Here is a 19183-nt window from a genome sequence, read left to right on the forward strand (position 1 = left end):
CTATCTCACAATTTTGTGTGCTACATACAGCATTATCAGCCCTGCCCAACTGTCATTCTTTGGGCAGGAACCTCTCTAGCACCACTGCCAGCTGGTGTGGGCACTCCAGTTGTGCCTTTCCCCATCCAGTGAGAGCAGAGCTTTTCCCAGTAGAAGGTCATTCCGGGTGGCTCTTATGATGTGTCTGAGGGTGTGAATACTCCATTCTGAAGTAGAGATAGTGAGGATGTCTCAGAATTGTGTTGTCTGAGGTAAGCAATGAAGATGGTGGTTCTGAGAGGGTTGAAGGAGAGTCCGAGATGAAGACCAAGGCAGGATTTCCTCATCTCTGGTCAGTGAACCCCAAAGCAGAGTAGCTAGGGATATTCAGGAAGCCCAGGAATCCTCTGAAATTACACACAAAGGGCTGTGTGTCTGTAATGTTTGTCTGATTCTCAAAGGGTCCCTGGAATAGTCTGGGGGTAAAGAAATTTGGGAATGGGATTTGTGAAGCAGGTAGAGGAGTAAAGACAGTGGAACTTTGGGGGATGGCAGGGCTTCGAAGAGGAACTTTTCCTTCCCCTTTTACCTTCTCCCTGAGTGTGGTCCTGCCACTGTCCTGTGGTAAAAGGAGCTCAAAGGAGAGAGGGGGTAACAGGGCAAACAGCCCTGAGAGAGGATTTGTAGCCTGCCTCAAGTGGGAGAGAGCGATGGTGAGCTGGGGCCCCTCACCAAGGAACACATCTGCCTGCCTGCAACCAAATGCCATGTGATGTGTTTTTGGGGACTGTCTGCTTTTTCTTTCTAAATCTTGTCTGCTGAAATATATTATGCATTAAACATGGGTGTGGCTCTCATTCCAGAGACTAGGAGTTTTGCATGTAGGACAGAAACTTGAAGAGCAGAATGAATTTGAGAAGATTTACAAAAATGGTAGGTATTTACCTTAAAAGTGGCAAAGTTAGTTAATTTGAATAAATTAATATTTTGGATTTAGAACTCTGGTTATCATTTTAATTATTATCAGCTGATTTTTACCTTTATTTTCATAGCCTGGGCTGACAATGCGAATGCTTGTGCCAAACAGTATGCAGGAACCGGTGCCTTGAAGACTGACTTTACCAGGCAAGCCATACTTTTAAACTTAATTCCAGATCAGTAGTTCCTAGTCCTGGTGGAGATTAGAGTCACTTGAGTAACTTTTCACAACAGCCATACGGCCATTAAAACACCAGTGCATGGACTCATTTCTGGTCAGGGTTACTAGATGAGGCCCAGGCTCTGGTGGGTTCACCTCCCTGGATGATGCTGATGCTTAGTGAAGATGCTTGAGAACCGGGCCTCCTCAGTTCTTGAACTTTAATGTGCACCTGAAACTCGGAGCCAGTGTTACAGTCTGGGGCAGGGCCGGAGGGTCTGCACCTCTAGAGAGTACACAGGTGATACTAGCGCTAATTTCAAGGACCCACAGGACAGTGAGAAGTTAGAAAATTTTGAATTTGTTACAAGTACAGTTGAATTTTTTTGATTCTCTTATCTGACAGGCAGAGAAGTTCTTCCATGTCATTGTTGAGCTCTGGTGACTGATTTTCTTTTTGTGGTGTGTCCTCCTGAGGGCTTATTTGGTTATTTGTATTTTTCCTTCTCCCTGCTGTTTGCTTTCTAATTTGTTCTATGCGTTGGGATATTGTGCCACTGATGTTGGTGGGCATCTCTTTGGATTGCTCCTTCAGGGGTGTCGAAAACTGTTTACCAGACTGGGACCAGCACTGGTGACCCAAAACTCCACCAGGGTGTTGATGCTGTGGCTGTGTTGCTGGGCACCTGTCTCTTACAGTTCCCTCCCTCGGTATTTACTCAGTTCCAGCAGGGAATCAGTTAGTTGGTGATTCTGTTCTGGTCACTACGTGGCACTTGCCCACCTGTGCTTTTCCCCTGTAGTTCTCTGAGAAATGGAGGGGAGCACCTCTACACAGGGGCTATTGCTCACGCTGGGTGCTGTGTCTGCCACGTGTTCACCTGGTGCTGTGCCCACGGCTGTGTGTATCCCGTACCCTGAATTCTGCACTCTAGTTCTCAATCTCAGGGTCTCAGATCCAAAACAATGGCTGTCACCCTGTGCAGTGCCCACTGTTATGGCGAGTCCCACACCCTGAATCCTGTGCCTACCTCTCAGTTCCAGAATGGGGTCTTGCTCCATGCCTTGTTTCCCTTCTTACCCCCGTCTGCGTGGCCCATTCCCTCAGAGCCGGAGGGTGCTTTTAGAAACCCTGACTTCCAACTATTAGGAAGTTGGTGATTTTGTTCTGGTCACTAGGTGGCACCAGAGATCTTTCCTAATATCCTTCCAGAAATGTGCTTTTTCCCGTGGGTCTCCGGGGAACTGAGTGGGGGTGGTGTGTATGGCTCAACAGCGTGGAGAGCTGTGTCTGTGTCTGCCCCCTGTGCCACGCGTCATAGGGATCCCAAGCCCCGAATTTCGAGCCCGGATCTCAGTTCCCACGCCCTCAGATCCTGGACACAGGTGGTAGCCCAGTTCAGTTTCTGCAGAAATGGCGCCTTTTGCACCCTGCTCCCGTGCCCGAGCACCTGGCTTTTGATTGAGGGTCATTCACCTCAGTGACGGTTCCCACGTGTCTCCCCACAAACCTAGGTCTGGGTGCGCAGACCTGGGCTGCCATGATCTGCATATGCTTTTCCAGCGTGTCCGCGCTTTTCCGCACAAGCTTACCAGCCGGCCTTGGGCTATGTGCCGGCCTCTCCACAGAGTACTTACCTTCCTCCAGTGGCACCCGGAGCCATTCGCTCACCTCTGTGGTGATTCCCGCACGGTTCTCCACAGTTCCCGTTCGCGGGGTGTGGTGCCTGCAATGGTTCCTTTCCACTCACAGTCCTGCTTGATCTGTAGTTTGTTCTCGTTGTTGTTGTAGTTGTTTTTCTTTCTGTTGGTCGGAGAGTGCCGGCTTTGTGAGTGGGGGAGGTAGCAGGGTTCTGCGCTTTCCTCTCCTTTAGTCCTCTTTTCTGGCGACTTTCCTCTTCAGGCAGTTTGCCAGAGTCCCCCGTTTATCATCCGTGTCATGGTTTTCGCAGGGACCTGCTGCTTTTCCTCCTTATTAACTTTTTTTTATGGGCTTACTCACACCGTTTCCCTACCACCATGTTGATTCGAATTCGCAACTGAGTTTTTTTGCTATACAGATTCCCTGAGAACAAAATAAGATAGATTTCTAGTCTCTCTGCTGTTTCATACCATTCAACCTGAGCCATGTGTTTCTCATTTCTTGTCTTTGCAACTTTCCTCCTTATGCCTACTTTGGCAGTATTTTAGAAAGAGAATATGTATTTCTTGGGTCTTCTTTTGTGAGGGGTCTCTTTTATAATTTCAGGGATGATTTTTAAAATCTTTGTAACATGCTTATAGGCCATAAAACAATGTGAGAACTTAATATGCAAGTCTGTAAATCAAGACTTAATCTCTTTTAACCAGAACTGGGAAGAGAACTCAGTTGGGACTCATAATGGATGGCCTGAATTCACTAATCCGGTATTACAAGAACAACTTTTCTGATGGATTTAGACAAGTAAGTTTGTATTTGGTTCTTAGGTGACTGTATCTGTGTTGTTCCTCAGTAATATAATCACATGTAATTTGGATCTTTATTAATTTCCTTCTTTCTGTTCTAGGATTCCATAGACTTATTTCTTGGGAACTATTCAGTGGACGAATTAGAATTCCATAGTCCTTTAAGCGTTCCAAGGGATTGGAAATTCCTGGCTGTAAGAAATCTTTGTGTTTTTCCAGTTATAAAAAGTACTGTTTCTGAAGGTTAGATGGTACCAAACTCCCCATGATTTCCAACATTATGTGTTGTTCTAAATGATATATAAATACTTAAGTTTCTCTAAGGAGATAATCAAGAAGAGGTAAAATAACTTTGAAGTGTTTGTTTTCTTTCACACTTCACCCTTTCCTATATCATTTCTATGTGGGAACACATAAGCAAAGTGACGAGCATTTCTCATTCCATGACGACTCAACTTTCCTTGTATTCAGGGATTGCTGAAGGCAAACTTACAATATGGAAGGCCAAGTGTGTGGGTGACACGTCTCTCTTTTCAGTGCACCTCTTCACCGGACTTTGCAGGTGTCTCTGGGTCTCATTCCAGTGAGTGGAAGATACAAAGGCAACCTAGTATAGTATCCCAGGTTCTCCTCTGGCTGATCTCCTTCCACTTGGTACTCTGTGGTTTGGAGCATGGCCATGCTTCCTCAGATCTTGTAACTTAACCAATCTGAAGATTTGGGCAACTCTGAGATGGAACCCCTAAATAACCATGTTTTGTTGAAAAAAGATAGTTTGTACATTAGATTACAGAAGTTTTATTCTTTCTCAAGCTAAGCATACACAACTAATTTTGTAACTGTTGATTAGCATTCTAAATGATGGTTTCTCTTTCCGTTTTTTTTTTCCAGTTGCCTATTATCATGGTTGTTGCCTTTTCAATGTGCATTATCTGTTTGCTTATGGCTGGTAAGTCTGTTATATTTTGCAATCTTACAGAGTTGAACTTTGTTTTACAATGTCTTGAGTTTTGGTGTCTTCTTAGCACTTGATGTTTCCCCTGTGAATCTAATGAGTCAAGTGAGCAGAATGGGACTAATCCTTTGATGTGACATGAGGGGGATATATCTAGGAGCTTGATAAATGCTTTTTTTTCTCTTAAGAAAATGTTCAGTTAAAAAGATCTAAAAATGTCTTTAAAAATAATCACACACACATGTAAAGATTTAAACATTAAAATGTTAAGAGTTAATTTATTTCTGGAAGGCAGGATGATAAATGTTTTCTTCTTTTTTGCCTAGGACTATTTTCTGTAATTATTATGTATTATGTTGGCAGTAAGAAAAAAAATGTAAACCTTAAGAGAAAAAAAGCATTTATCAAACTCCTGGGTGTATCATCTCCTCCTGTCACATCTTAGGATTAATCCCGTTCTGCTCACGTGACTTGTCATTCTCATTTTATCTGCAACTTTTGAGGACAGAGGCTTTGTCTTATCTCCTGTGTCTGGAAGACAATAAGCCCTGAATAAATGTTCTCTATATAAAGGACTTTCATCCAGGCTCCCCACCGCTAATTCTGGCTTTTGGCAGGGGAGACTCGTGCCTGTCCGTTGTGTGCAGCTTCAGTGTGCGGCCTGGAAACAATGAAGATGTAGGGGAAGGAGCATCCTATCAATACTCTAGAACAGGGGTTAACCAACATTTTCTATAAAGAGCTAGATGAATTTTTTTTTAACTTCCTTTTTTTTTCCCTAAAAAGATTTAATAACACAAGAGTTAAGGGAGGTCTCCAGGATACACACTTGCCTATGGTCTCTGCAAGTGAAAGGAGTACCCCCAACCCCAGCCCTTGCATGCCTGAAGTCCAGGTGTGTGGAAAGGTTGGAGAAAGTGACCAATTTCTAGTCCCATGAAAAGACACATGACACCGATCCCCTTGAGGGTGGAATCAGTCTGGGGTTGTGTGCTGGTGGTCAGCGTGGTTGGCGCGCAAGTGGACATCACTGCAGAAGCGGATAATTAGGTGTATCTTTCCTTCAGAGGCCCCTTTCAGATAAATATTTTAGACTTTACACTGTATACACAGTCTCTATTGCATATTGTGTGGCAGTTTTATTTTACAACCCTTAAAATATGTAAAAACCATTTTTAGCTCAGTGTAAAGCCAGACTGAGGGCTCTTGAGCACAGGGACCACTGTTAGATGTGTGGTCTCCTGTGTCAGGTTTGGGGCAGGAGGCAGAGGACAGGGCCAGTGAGCGTGTGCTGCTCAGGTTGCGCAGAAGCCCATGCTGGCCTCTTTCACTCACTAGAGCATCTGACTCAACACCGTGTACTGTTTTCTGGGAGCCATTCCACTGTTGAATTAGTTTTATTATTTAGATCTGTTCTGATTTTTTTTTTTTTTTTCTTCTTGACTATATACTCACATATCCCTGTGGAACCTCTGGAGGACCAGGGAAATCAGGACCAAAAGCTCAGCCAGTACAAATTGGACAATTAGTTTTCCAGGCTGTGTCTATGAGGAACTGCCTTTCTTTTTCCAAGAAGCTCTGAGCTAATTTTCAGAGCTCTGAAAATTAACAACTAGCAAATTCAAATGTGTTTATGAGTTAAAAGAGAATAGATGTTATAGGTAGTAATGTCTTACGTTAGTTAATTGCAAAATAATGAACTTTGTAGTGTTTAGATGTGATAATTTCTGATTCCCAGTTCCTACTTTGGTTTTTAAGAGAACAGGAAATCAATGAGCACATACCTGACCACTTATTAGAAAAGTTTCAGTCCGACTCTCTGTTCTGAGCTGCACGCTCACTGGCTGTTGGCCACTGCATGCATTTCCCCATCTCCATCTGCAGATGCGGCCAGTACCGTTGCAGGAAAGAAATGTCACTATGTCCAAGTATTCAAGATGTCCCACTGCTATCCTTCATGAACACCAGACTTTGAAAAAAATACGTATCAAGCGATTTGTGTTAAATATCTTATTAAAATATATTATTGGATTTAAGCATATTTATTTTGTAAAGTATATTTTATGTGTAGGTACAGGATTGTGAACTGAACAGTAATAATTTCTTGTAACATAAAAGTATATAATCTTAAAGTAGTAGCTATTATTTGTTTGATAAAATATGAAATAATTTTGTTAAGTGATTCTCAAATGTGGCCGTTGGACCAGTAGTATCAGGATTATCTAAGAACTTGTTAGAAATGCTGGGTCTGGGGACCCATACAGATCTGCTGAATCAAAAATTCTGGGGTGGGGCCCAGCAGTTCATGCTCTGTTAAGTTTTGCAGAGGATTCTGATGCTAGCCAGAGTTTGAGGACCACTAATAAACTTTAATGTTACCAAGATGTGCTAAGCAGCTAAAAGCTGGATCTGTTATCAACAAAATGGCTTTTGTAACTTTTGTCAACTCTTTTTTTTTTATATCACCAGGTGATACTTGGACAGAAACACTGGCCTACGTTCTCTTCTGGGGAGTTGCAAGCATTGGAACATTTTTCATTATTCTTTACAATGGCAAAGATTTTGTTGATGCTCCTAGGTTGGTCCAGAAGGAAAAGATAGACTGAATGTGTGTCTGTGGAAAGCGGCTTGGCTTGGAAGAGTCCATTGTGCAGAACTGGAGTCTTTACTGAACTGCTTTCCACATCAGCCTGATAAACGCCTTTATCCACAAGCACATCTTGTGCTCTGTGTGGGGGTGATGAATTAGAAATTGATCTGATGTTACTGCCTTGATGATCACTTCACTATTGGGATGGTTATTTATAATTTGAAGCTCTTCTGTAATTAAAATGTAACCTGAATTCAGCTACAGAATGGAAGCAATCTGTTCATTGTCATTTTAATCATTGTTGCAGAATAAGTAATATATTTAAAAATTTAGCTCTTTTCATTATTTAAAACAGTAAAATTATTTTTTTAGCTCAGTTTCATTATATTGTCATTGTAGACGTGGTCGCTGTTAGCAAGCATAATTTTCCTTACATCTTTGGACTTTCCTTCAAATTGTAATAATAAGCTAATGCTACTATGTTTATAAAATGTAAGTCTTTTACATACATCAAGTAGTTTGATTAAATAGTCTGAGTTCACGTAGGAAAGAGGAGATGAAGAGATGGGGTACGGTGTTCTCTTGAAGCTTCAGTGGGTCGCTTCATGAGTTCATTCAACTTGAACTGTTGCAGTTGGACCAGCAGTTTAAGTATGATGAAAAAACTTAGCTATTCTTAGTCTTTTTTTAAAGGTCTAAATGAAATCAAAGAATGTAAAGCCTCTCTCTTAAATTGCTAACGGTCCAAAGCTTCCGGTCTTTTAAGGATCGCTCCAGTGTGGAAAATATCCTTGGCTGGTCAGCTGCTCTTCCTGAACATTGGGTGTCTTTGGGGGTCATTCATAGATACATAGGGCCTCTGAGAGGGCCTTGAGCGGGATTTGATGTGCTGAGGGCAGCAGCTGCTTTTCCACGCATGGTACTATTGATGCTTTTCACTTTGTAAAGATTTTTATTAGCTGTCGATAAGTGTGTCCAAAATTTAGTGCTTCCAGATAGTTATAGTTCTCCAAATCAAGGACCAATTACTTTAATTTATGTGCAAAAACAAATCTGAAAAATATGCTTTAGAAGCTATGCATAGTTCTAATTGTAAGTTGGGCTGTATATTCAAATTGTAATTATGAGGTTTAAATACTAGAAAAGTATGTAAGGTAGTATAATTGCCACTACTTTAAAACAAATCAATTAAACACTGCTACAATATTTGTGTTATGCTTGAAAATATGTACAGTTTTTCCCAATAGTAGTACCTTATGTTTTCCTTAAATATCTCTAAAAGCGCCTTTATCTTAACATTATTTTTTCTTTATCTTTTCTAAACATTAGTAAGAGTTATTCCTTGTAGGCACTCTAAAGGAAACAATAGCTGGAAATCCCTGTCCCTTGAAATCACTCATTAAAACTCAAAATAGGATAAGTAATTAGAGCTACCTACTAATATGTAAATAAACATAATTTGTTCCAAAGATGAGATATTGAGGTTTAGTTTACGTTAATTGTAATATATTACTCGTATGCTACTGGGCATTTGACACTAAGAGCTACAACAAAGACCAAATCCGAACTGCTAATGCGGCTGCTTTGCAGTGAGTGGACAAATGTTGGTGTGTAAGATCTTAAAGTATCAATATTTCAGAACTGCAATGATTTTATTTCTAAATTCATGTACTATATATCCATAAGTGAAAATAAAATGTCATATTCTTTTCTAACTACTGTTGGTGTTCTGTACTTAATCTTGAAAGGGCTATTTTTTAATTTAGAATTTTAGAAATCATGCAAAGCAGTGCATAGTCATTATAGGGAAATGAGGCTATTTAAGTCAACATGAAGTTAAATAGCATCAAAAATCCTACTTTCCAGTTGTGATCACTTAAGAAGTTGTACTTGTCTTTATAATTATTTTTTAGTTACAGACAAAACCAGGGAAATACCTAGTTAAATATAAATGTCTCTCAAAAGATGTCTCCTGGGTGGGGTAGGAGGAAGATGTCCCCTGTCCCTACTAACAAATTTTGTCTTTTAAAACAGGACTCGCTGAAAATGTTCTCTGAGGCCACAGGAAGGTGTCTGAGCAGGAGGGAAATACTGACATAAACACCGACACGTGGGGAACTCTTGCACATGGGAAATGCGATAAAATCCTTTGGAAATGGTATCTGGGAGACACACGACATATATGTACGTTTTTAAGGCACTCATGGAAATATTCTCAACTAGAGCATAGCCTAGTCTTATCTATTCTGGTTCCCCCAGAATGAGGGTGGATGGTACCTCAGGAAAGTGCTTATTTTCCTAAAGGTTGGGGAACTGTAAAGTTGAGTGAACTGGTAGACTATTAATACAGTAGACTATTAACTTGGAATTTACTTAAACTGATATCAGGAAATATCCTAATAAAGACAAATTGTTATATCTTTTAAGTATTACATCCCCTTACAGACCAAATGAAAGTGAGATACCAACTCACACCTGTGAGAATGTCTCATATTAAAAACAAAAAGTGCTGGAGAGGGTGTAGTGAAAAAGGAATCTTCTTACACCATTTTTTTAAAGATTTTTTTTTTTTTATTTTTGCATAGAAGAACTGGGATGTAGGCAGGAGGTCCGAGGGGGTGAGAGGATTCACCAGAGAGAGTGGGGAGTAGAACAGGCAGATTGACTGAAATACACTGCTGAGGGGAGCAGCGGGTGAGACAGGAGAGGTCTGCTGTGCCATGTGGGTAGCTCCCTGGCAGGGATTGAACTCATGCTGCGGTGACTGCGGATAGCTTCATAGCGCTGAGACAACCCCTTGCGCCACCAGGGAGCCTCCAGGATACACTTTAAAGCTCACTTAGGGTTTCTTGGCCAGACCCAGTTCCTCACAGGTCTCAGTCTGACTGGAGGCTGGTGGTCCCCCTCAGTCCTCTGCCACAGTCCTCTTCAACATGGCAGCAATAAACCAGCAATCAGTAACCTGATCCTGGAAAGGTCAGCCCATCACTTATGCCATGATCTAGGCTTTAGAAGCAAGACACTAGGTCCTGGTCACTAAGGAGAGGGACTGCATGAATGTATGACTATTGGGAGATGGGATTCTCTGGGGGTCAGCCTGGAAGTCTACTACCACATACAAGGAGAGAAAAATCCGAAGGTATGATTCAGAGTGATACAGGAATCAGGGTCTCCTGCAGGAGGAGGCATTGTTACGCTGTGATGGAGATATTCTGGTTATCTAGTGCCACAGAGCAAACCGGCTCCCCAAAAGTGGCAGATGGGGCAGAGACTAGTAGGCATCTCTCCACTTGACATCAGTTGTGACATGTAGAACTGTGTTAAAAGAGAGACCTTAAAACTGTATGTAGCCAGTGGATGGCAACATGTTTAGGATTTTATGACAACTGCTTAAAAAGCATTCCCCTGCCTGTTTTCTTAGGGCTAAATCAAGGACCATTATGTTTTAATATGAATAGGAAGCTTTCTGGATGGAGTCCATGATCCAGTCATAATGTCACTGGGACTGGGCCCTCCCTGGTGGCTCAGGGATGAAAGTCTCGGTGCTATGAAGCTATTACCAGCCACTTCAGCATGAGTTCGATCCCTGGCCAGGGAGTTACCCACAAGGCACAGCAGACCTCTCCTGTCTCGCCTCCTGCTCCCCTCAGCAGTGTATTTCAGTGGATCTACCTGTTCTGCTCCCCACTCTGTCTCTGGTGAATCTTCTCACCCCCGTACCTCTGGCCTACACCCCAGTCCTTGTATGCATAAATAAATAAAATAAATCTATAAAAATTAAAAAAAAATATCACAGGGACTGTTAAGTGGACATTGATGGAATGTCCCTTTTCCTCTCCAGCTTCTCGAAGGGAGGGTGGACAAATATGTTGAGCAAAGAATTTTTGACTTCTAAAATTCTTAGAATGTTATTACTGGACTTGTTATTGGCTCAAGAGCCTGTTGAGAAATGTTCTGCTCTTCATGAAGTTCACAGAAACGAGAGCAAAACCGAAATTTGAAGCGCTTACCTGGAGAACATTTCATCTAGTGACTCATGAGCAAAACCAACAGTGTTTACTTCATGTGATTGGAAAAGTTCAAACCTGCTTTCAAAACTTTAAGGGCCCTTTTGTGATGTAAATATTCCTAAATGTATGACACATTTTCCTTCCTTCCTAAATGGACAGTTCTCAGATTTGCCTGGTTCTGAGCATAGCTTGGGCACTCAGGTGGTGCCAGTGGGCAGTGAAGGGGCAGCTACAGAAATGGAGCGTCAGTGAAGTGGTGATCCGGGACATTTGTCTTTATGCTCCTGAAGATACTGGGTCCTGAGGGCTGGTCGCCCTACTGCTGACTGCCCCCAAAAGGGGTGGCCCCTGCTCTAAAGACGGCGGCCATTACAGGGGCCTGAGAGCTGATCCCTCAGGATTCCAGAACAGGCTCTATGCTCTGTATCTGCCACTGAACATACCCACCCTCCACTTCACTCTCTGAGAGTTTTCATTAAAGAACCCTCTGATGGGAAATCAGAGGACTACTTGTGAATAGCAAATACTGGTTCAAGCATCTTACAGGCAGAGGCCTTCTCATCACTGGCCACCAGGTGGAGCCAGACGTATTGACAAGATGGCCGTTCAAGCCAACAGAAGCCCTTTCTAGCGTCTACTTTTGCTAAAGGACATTTATAACATAAAAAAGTAAAAAACAAGTAGCTATCTCCAGCTGATGTCCCAAGTGAGTGCTCGTGTCTGCAAAGATGCCCATGCAAATCGAGCCAAAGGAACTTTCTTGAATTTCATGATCTGAAGAAACACAGAATGTCAGCGCAAGAAGGGCCCCTCTCATTTTAGGCGTAACCTTATTCTCCTTATTGCAGTTTAAAAAAAAGACAGGAGACATGTGCATGGTGGACTAATGCTATATCATAAATATGGGGTGTCTTCAGTTACAGGATGCTCTGTTTGAATTATATACATTTTAGAAAACTTCTGTACAGATAAATAACTTAAAATTGATTCTAAGTGATGTTTGTGGTCTTTCCTATAAAGAGTCGACCATCAAGTCCAAATGTGACTAAGTCTTTGGGAAAGTTAGTTCGCCTTCATCCTCACAGTCGCTTCTGGCACTTTTCCCAAAGCACTAGGGCACTGCAGGCGGGCAGGGCTGTCTGCTCTGACCCCTCAGATATCCACACAAAGGTGCTTTGGGCCTGTATCAGTAGTGGGGCGATTTTTGTAGGGAGGATTTGGTCATGGACCCACTGTGAGAGATTAGAGGAAAATGACCCCCTTTGTGGGCCCCCCAAAAAACCCCTCTTTCTCTAGGGCCAATTCTATTAGTGAAGAAGGTAGCAACTGCAGACTCACTAAGTAAGGAGAACTCGTTTCACACCCGTGGCATTCAGGTACGTCATCACAGGCACCTTTCCAGCCAATCTAAAGATCACTGCCCTCTAAATATTTGGGATCATTTTGGGGGGGAAATTGTTTCTATTCCATGAAAAATTGTAGTCACATTTCAGCTCACACTGTGCCCTAATTCTAGGACTTTCCTAGAATCAAGAAACAATTGTCTTCAAGACTGTCCTTGAAAAACCTGCCTCTTCGGTGCTGAGGAGGCAGCCGGTGCAAACATGGGGGGAGATGAGGGGAGAAGGGGGCGCTTTGTGAGCGGGGCGTGTGTTTTTCCAGGGAGTCCTCTTCCTCCACGCCTTCCTGGTTCTTCTGTATAGGCTCAGGAAGATGGCAGACGGGGTACTTCTGGAGTAAGTATTTTAAAAAGCAGCTGAGGAGGTTCCACCTGTAAATAATAGCTGTAAAACCGTGAGCAGCTGACTGCAGTCTCTGGAAAGCCCAGTTCTCAGGCCACAGGAGCTGTGTCTCCCCTCTTGAGACGGCGCGTGATGAAGGTCCCCAGGGCCACCAGGGGGATGCACATGGTGGAGGAGGCCACCAGCAGCCCGATGACAACCAGCGCGTAGGTGGGGTAATCCTTGGTCACGAGCTGGCCCTGAAAGGAGAAGCCGAGAGTCGGCAGAGAGAACCTCCCCAGCAGAACCTTCTGTGCACTGGTTTTGGTGGAGTGGTGTGAGCTGGCACCTTGGGGGTCTTCACACCTTCACTGCATGCCCCCACCCCCAACACACTGCATGCTAAAGGTCAGCATTTTCTACCCACAGGGAAAGATGTGTACATTGGCCAGCAGGATTACTTAGTTTTCTCAAAAATGAAGCCAGAGCTGACCCCCAGGTGAAATACATGATACAGCTGTCCTGGTTGTTGAAATATAGACATGCTGCCTCTCTGGTTGGTGGACAGCTGCTGCCCGGGGCTGAGCAAGCCCATCCCATAGAAGCTCCCTCCAAAGCAGAGCCTCCTAGGACCCAGCAGCTCAAGTGCTATCTGGTCCCTGCAGCCCCGGGAGCCTCCACCAGGGCTCTGCTCCTGCAGGGTTCCTCCCAGGGCCAGGGAACAGGCCTCCAGGCTTGCTCAGCCTTTCCTAAGGATGCCTCCTCGGCTGGAGGCCTGCGGACTACGGAGATGTGTACAGTTCAAGAGGCAGGCACCAGGGGCTTTGCAGGGAGGCTTTTCCCCAGATTGCAGCCCACTCCCCAGCCCACCGGCAAGTCCTGGAGAGACTTAATTCTCTCCACCACAACGCGTGTTTGAAAACTCAGCCCAGATCTGCTGTCCTGGGCTGAGTATTTTGAAATACTTGAGGGATGTTTCCATGTTGTGAGGAGTCACCCACTCATGCCGTGGAAGGCGTGCCCTTGGCTTCAGAAAACTGAAGGGCTGTACTCTCAAGTGACCTTGGGGGCCCCGAGAGAGCGCTACCTGGGAGGAGTCCCAGGCTTGGTACTGCAGGGTCCCCGTGAGGATGTAGTCGCTCAGGTAGAAGATGAAGAGGCTGATGATGAGCAGCGGGCTCACGCCAGCCCACATGGCCTTCCAGTACCAGTTCAGTGTGCGGCCGGTCATGGCCTTAAGGTCATTTTCAAATCTGTTTGGAAAGCCGGGAGAGAAGGTCTGGATTAGTCAGGCTGTTGGGGTGAGGGCGGTCCAGCTTGCACATCCCTGTTAGTTCAGGAAGACTGTTCTGGGCACTACTGGCCCCTCTCAGACTCTTCTGGGAAAAGAGACATCAGGGTGGGGAGGGAGAAGACCAAGGCCAATATAGAGGGCAGCCAAGCAAGCACCCCACATCCACAGTAAGTGGGCATCAGCAGGTACTCTCACCCCGCTGGCCTTCAGGGGGAGGCTGCTGGTGCAGATGTGCAGACAGCGCCCAGCCTGGCAGGGGCAGAGCACGGGGACACCGGCCAGCCAGCCCTCACACGAGGGACCCCAGGGCAGCTCTGCCCGACCCCCCACCCTAGTGCCTATGGCAACTCTACTGCCGATGAGAAAGGGCCTCAGACGAGGCTCTTTGTGCCTTGCAATGGAGCAGGTTTTGTGGGAGAGATGGTGAGCCCAGCCTGGGACCGAAAGCCTCCCGTGTGCCCCACTGGGGCCGGCCTGGAACGAAGCCAGCACAAGGCTTCCCAAATGCAGTTGCCCGAAGATTACCATGATGACTTCGATTGTGTCTACAGACTCTTTTTTCTTTAAATTGACTCTTTGACTAAATTCAGCAATAGCACAGCCTTTTTATCAAGGAGTCAATTAAACTAATCACATGCTTTTCTAATATACTCACAAATAAGGGTGGGGAAACACCCTCAGCACTAGAGGAAAGGCTAGCCCAGCCATCTCCCCCTCCCCAGGGGAGGCACCGAGGCCTGGGGCTGTGACGTGACTTGCTGAAGAGACCTAGGCACTGAGGGGCTGACCGAGGCCTGGAACCTGGACTCGTGCCTGCCTTGCCTCCCTTCCAGAGCTTTTTAAACTGCTCCCCAAGGTGGGAGAAGCAGCCATGGAGGGGCAGGGAGGATGCAGCCATGCGCCCGGCTTGGACCTGTGGAATGTCCTAGGCGTCCATGTAAGACGGACACGCCCCGCCCCCGTGTGGCAGCTCAGCTAGCAGGAGTCTAGGCTCGAAGCCTCGAAGACTCAAGAGCATAATGTGAACACCTGGGATTTTCAAAAGTAAGATGGCAGAAAGTATTGGGGTTTGCTTGGCCTTTCCATCCACTGCTCTCGCACTTCCCAGGACAGAGAAGGGTGGACAGACCTGCAGAAAACAGGCGGCACGGCACTTCGCCAGAGGGGCCACGAGGTGGCGCTCTCACCTGTGCAAGCAGAAGGACGTCTCTGGCAGCTCTGGCCTCAGGTGGCTTACAAAGCCCTGGGCGCCTCTGTCTCTCCCCCATCCCCATCACTTACCCCACCCCCCCACCCCGGGGTGGACTGTACCCCCTCTCTAGCAACTCCAGTGGACCCTCGGTGCTGCTCCTTTCTCCCCAGCCTGCTCTTTCTCCTGATACACAGCCTCTCCAGCCACTATCTCTCCCTCTAGACTGGCAGGTCTTCTGTGACCCACTTGTCCCCGGCCACACAGGACTCTTCCCAGAGTTAGCACCTGGCAGCCACACAGACCAGCAAATCCCCTGGGGGGAGGAAACATGGATATTGGTCACTCCTCATACCCACGTCCTCAAACATTAGCAGCTGTGTACATGCTGGGGGTGGGGCAGGGGAGGGCGAATCCAATTCTTGACCCAAAACATTATGCAAATGCTGCAAATCATAACCTCCTCTTTGAGATTCACAATTGTCATTGAGGCTCTGGGAAGTCCTACAGGAAACAAATTTGAGCTTTAACTTCTTCCGTCCTAAAATTATCTGATCATGAAAAAGCCCCAGTGTGGCAGGGGACCCACTGTCTCCAGGGGCACATGGCGACAGTCTGGAAGTGCCAATGGGCCTCCCTCTGGGGTGTCATTTAAGCCCTTTGTCCCACCTTCAAACCAGTTTGGAGGAGGGGAAACGAGCAGCACCACCCTTCCATCCAGGCTGCCCTGGCAGCTTGACACGCAGGGTCTGACTCAGGGGTCAGGGCCTGCCAGCCTGCATTTCTCACACGCTCCCTGCTGCTGCGTGGCTGCCCAGGCGATCACACTCTTAGGAGGAGCAGGGTGCCCCAGACCAGTGGCTCCCAGAGTGTGGTCTCCAGTCTTACCGGAAGCTGGTGGGCCCCACCTGGTCTTACAGGCCCAGTGGTCACTGTCTGCACCAGCCCCCAGCTAAATGCACTGCAGCCTCGAAGTCGGAAGCCCTAGACCAGCGGTTCTTAGCTCAGCCACACACACCACCACCCGGGGAGAGGAAAATGTTCACCACCGAGGACCTGAGAGCCTGCATGAGCCAGCAGGTGTGAGTTATCAACCCGGCTTTGGTTAGCGTGCTTGAAAAATACTGCTGTTGGCCGATGAGCAAGTTGTCTAGTGCCTGGAGACCCAAGTCCTTGTGCCTGGAAGCCACTGGGGTCCAGCAGGGTCAACAGGCAAATGACCTATATTAAAAAGTAAAAATATAGGAAATAGAGAAGAATGGGTTAGAGGCAAAGCGAGGGTGGGAGTGAGGTCCGGCAGCCACCGAGATCTGAAGACAAAGCAAAGAACCCGGGACACTGCCAAGCCTGAATCAAAAAGCGAGGTGCAGGGGAGAGTCCCTTGCTCCTGCGGGGCACCGCCTCCCGGGCTTCTGTGCGGCTCGCGGGCGCGGCCTCCTCACCTCCTCAGCCCGTACACGTAGCACACGGCGACAGTCTCCACCAGGACGATGAGCAGCAGGGACAGCGTGGCCGCGTAGTCGTTGAATATGTCGAACCAGTAGTTCCCGGCCTCCATGGTGAACAGCATCCCGATGGCGCAGTTGACGAGGCACACCAGACCTGGGGCCACAAGACCAGCTGCTCACCGCCCGAGACCCCCCAGCTGGTCATCCAGCTTGCTGGGAGCAGCACAGCCACGGGCCCCGGGGGCCTCGGGCACCGGCTCGCCCACGGGCCTGGAAGAGGGTCACCGATTGGTGTCTGCACGCGCAGCCAGGAGCGCCGGGGTCAGGGAGCGCGGGCCCAAGGCGTGTGGGCAGCGTCGGGGAGGCTAATCTCGAAGCTGTCCTGCAGGGGCGTCACACTCCACGGGAAACTGACAGCCATGGGCTATGCTGTGCGAGTGTCACCCAGGCTGTGGGTGTATCCAGAAAATCTAGTGCCTGCGTTCCTAGGAGGCGGACTGCGGGGGAGAGACTTGACCTTCAGGGGCTGTGCCTGGTCAGCGGGTGAGGAAGGGAGCAAAGAGACCAGTGTTTATCCAGCCCCCACTACAACACAGGCAGTTGCCATGCCTTAAGCCTCTGGGAAAGTATCAGGATCCCCTTTCACAGGCGGGGATGCTAAGGTGCAGAGAGGATGAGGGACTCTCTCAAGGCACCGCTGCATGCTGCATGGCAGGATTCAGACACAGGCCCCTCTGCCTCCAGAACCTGGGTTCTTGTTCCCTTCTCCTCCCGCTACCTCCCTTGAGGACCCCACAAAGCACTTGACTCTGAGTTCCCACCTGGGGGAGAGACAGATTTATTTATTTATTTATACAAGCACTGGGTACAGTCAGAAGCGCGGGAGGGTGAGAGAATTCACCAGAGCCAGAGTGGGGAGCAGAGCAGGCAGAAGGACCGAAGTACACTGCTGAGGGGAGCAGCGGGCGGCAGGAGAGGTCTGCGCGCCATGTGGGACCCTCCTCCAGTGGCCGGGGAGCAGCCGGGGATCGAACCGGCGCTGCAGAGGCTGCGGGCAGCTTCGCAACCCAGCGCTCAACCGCTGTGCCACTGGGGAGGCCCAAGTTGAATTCTTTTGTTCTCAATCACCAGCCTAAAGCCATATGGACCGCTTGCCCCAGCAGCTCTGAGAGCCTCTATGTTTACGGACGTCTCCCCTGGGCTCTGTTTCTCCCTGCTGCTTTCTGATCATCTTTCCTTTAAACAGCTTTTCAAATTCCTCATTCTAATCTAGCCTCGAAGTACTCAAGGGCTGGGGTTTCTTTCGGGGAATAGGATCCCATTTGGCCAGGTGCACCTGGAGCAGGGCTTCTGGGCTCCCTGCAGGTGAAGCACCTGGGACCAGGTGAGACACCCCCTTTCCAATTATGGGTCTACTGTTTTTTTTAATATTTTATTTTATATTTTTGCACAATGTATGCGTTTTCATTTTGGTTATATTCCCCATACAATTGCACCCCCCTTATTTTGGCCCTAATCCTTCCTCTTCCCCACCCTTCTCCCCACCCCCTAGTGTGTCTCTGGGTCTACTGTTTAAAACAGTACAAGTCAGAATAGACTTCCGGGAGATGGGGTGCACTGATTGGGAAGGGGATCTTTGAGGTAGGGGAATTTGTTTTGTATCTTGGACCCGTGGTGGCTACTATATATATATATATAAAGTTCACCGAATCTGAAATGTCATCATCGTGTTGCCTCCATGAACACAAAGGCAGCCTCCCTCCTGGCCTGGGAACTCTGAGTGGTGGGCTGGGGAGGCTGGCCTTTTCCAAGGTGGGGGTGGCCCCTTTATCTCCCCATTGTGTAGTGAACCAGACTTGTGGGGCGAATCACATGCGCTGGGTCCCAGATGGCCCAAGATGAAGAAATGATGGCAGGACTGCTGTGAGGTGGCAGCCCCATGGCCACCCCACAAGCACATGCAGCTGCTTCCCCACATGTCCCCGCCCTCCCGGGGCCCCACCTCCTTCCTGACTGGCCACGCACCTGAGATGGCCTCCTTGGGCAGGTGTCTGCTGATGACCTTGCTGTCGGTCAGCGGGGTGAGGATGGCCGCCGTGTTCCCCAGCATGCTCCCAATGCCCAGCATCAGCAGCATGAAGAAGTAGAGCACAGACCACAGCTGGGACACCTCCATGTTCTTAATGGCCTCGGTGTAGACGATGAAAGCCAGGCCAGTGCCCTGGACTGCCTGTCCGCAGCAAGAAGACACCAGTTACACACCCAAGAGGTTTGGGCACCTGACACACCCGATGCTAGGCAACTTGGGGAACCAGGAAACCAGCCATGAAAAGCCACATGCAGAGGGGAGATTGAGACCTGTCTGCCCCCCTGGGCTAGAGAGAAACAAGGGCGCTCGGAGTCTGTGTTTGCCA

At 47.3% G+C, this 19183-nt stretch overlaps 2 protein-coding genes across 5 annotated transcripts in view; one reads left to right on the plus strand and one right to left on the minus strand.

The window, feature by feature from the left end:
* SACM1L (SAC1 like phosphatidylinositide phosphatase) overlaps positions 1–8822 on the plus strand; it is a 41385-nt gene extending 32563 nt beyond the window's left edge. The window contains exons 15-20 of the mRNA XM_037527691.1: positions 843–912; positions 1032–1104; positions 3467–3560; positions 3664–3756; positions 4454–4511; positions 6987–8822. Of these exons, the coding sequence (XP_037383588.1) occupies positions 843–912; positions 1032–1104; positions 3467–3560; positions 3664–3756; positions 4454–4511; positions 6987–7123 (525 nt within the window). The 3' untranslated portion in view covers positions 7124–8822. The remainder of the gene's footprint in view (positions 1–842; positions 913–1031; positions 1105–3466; positions 3561–3663; positions 3757–4453; positions 4512–6986) is intronic.
* A 4126-nt stretch (positions 8823–12948) lies between these two features.
* SLC6A20 (solute carrier family 6 member 20) overlaps positions 12949–19183 on the minus strand; it is a 34597-nt gene continuing 28362 nt past the window's right edge. For all 4 annotated transcript variants that reach the window (XM_037520206.1, XM_054699144.1, XM_037520215.1 and 1 more), the window contains 4 exons: positions 18795–18999; positions 16764–16923; positions 13926–14091; positions 12949–13098 (listed from right to left, as the gene is read on the minus strand). In XM_037520206.1, coding sequence (XP_037376103.1) covers positions 12949–13098; positions 13926–14091; positions 16764–16923; positions 18795–18999 — 681 coding nt within the window. The remainder of the gene's footprint in view (positions 13099–13925; positions 14092–16763; positions 16924–18794; positions 19000–19183) is intronic.

The sequence above is a fragment of the Talpa occidentalis genome, unplaced genomic scaffold (genome assembly GCF_014898055.3).
Source record: "Talpa occidentalis isolate TD23 unplaced genomic scaffold, MPIMG_talOcc4v2.1 talOcc4.10, whole genome shotgun sequence".
Taxonomy (NCBI): Eukaryota; Metazoa; Chordata; class Mammalia; order Eulipotyphla; family Talpidae; genus Talpa; species Talpa occidentalis.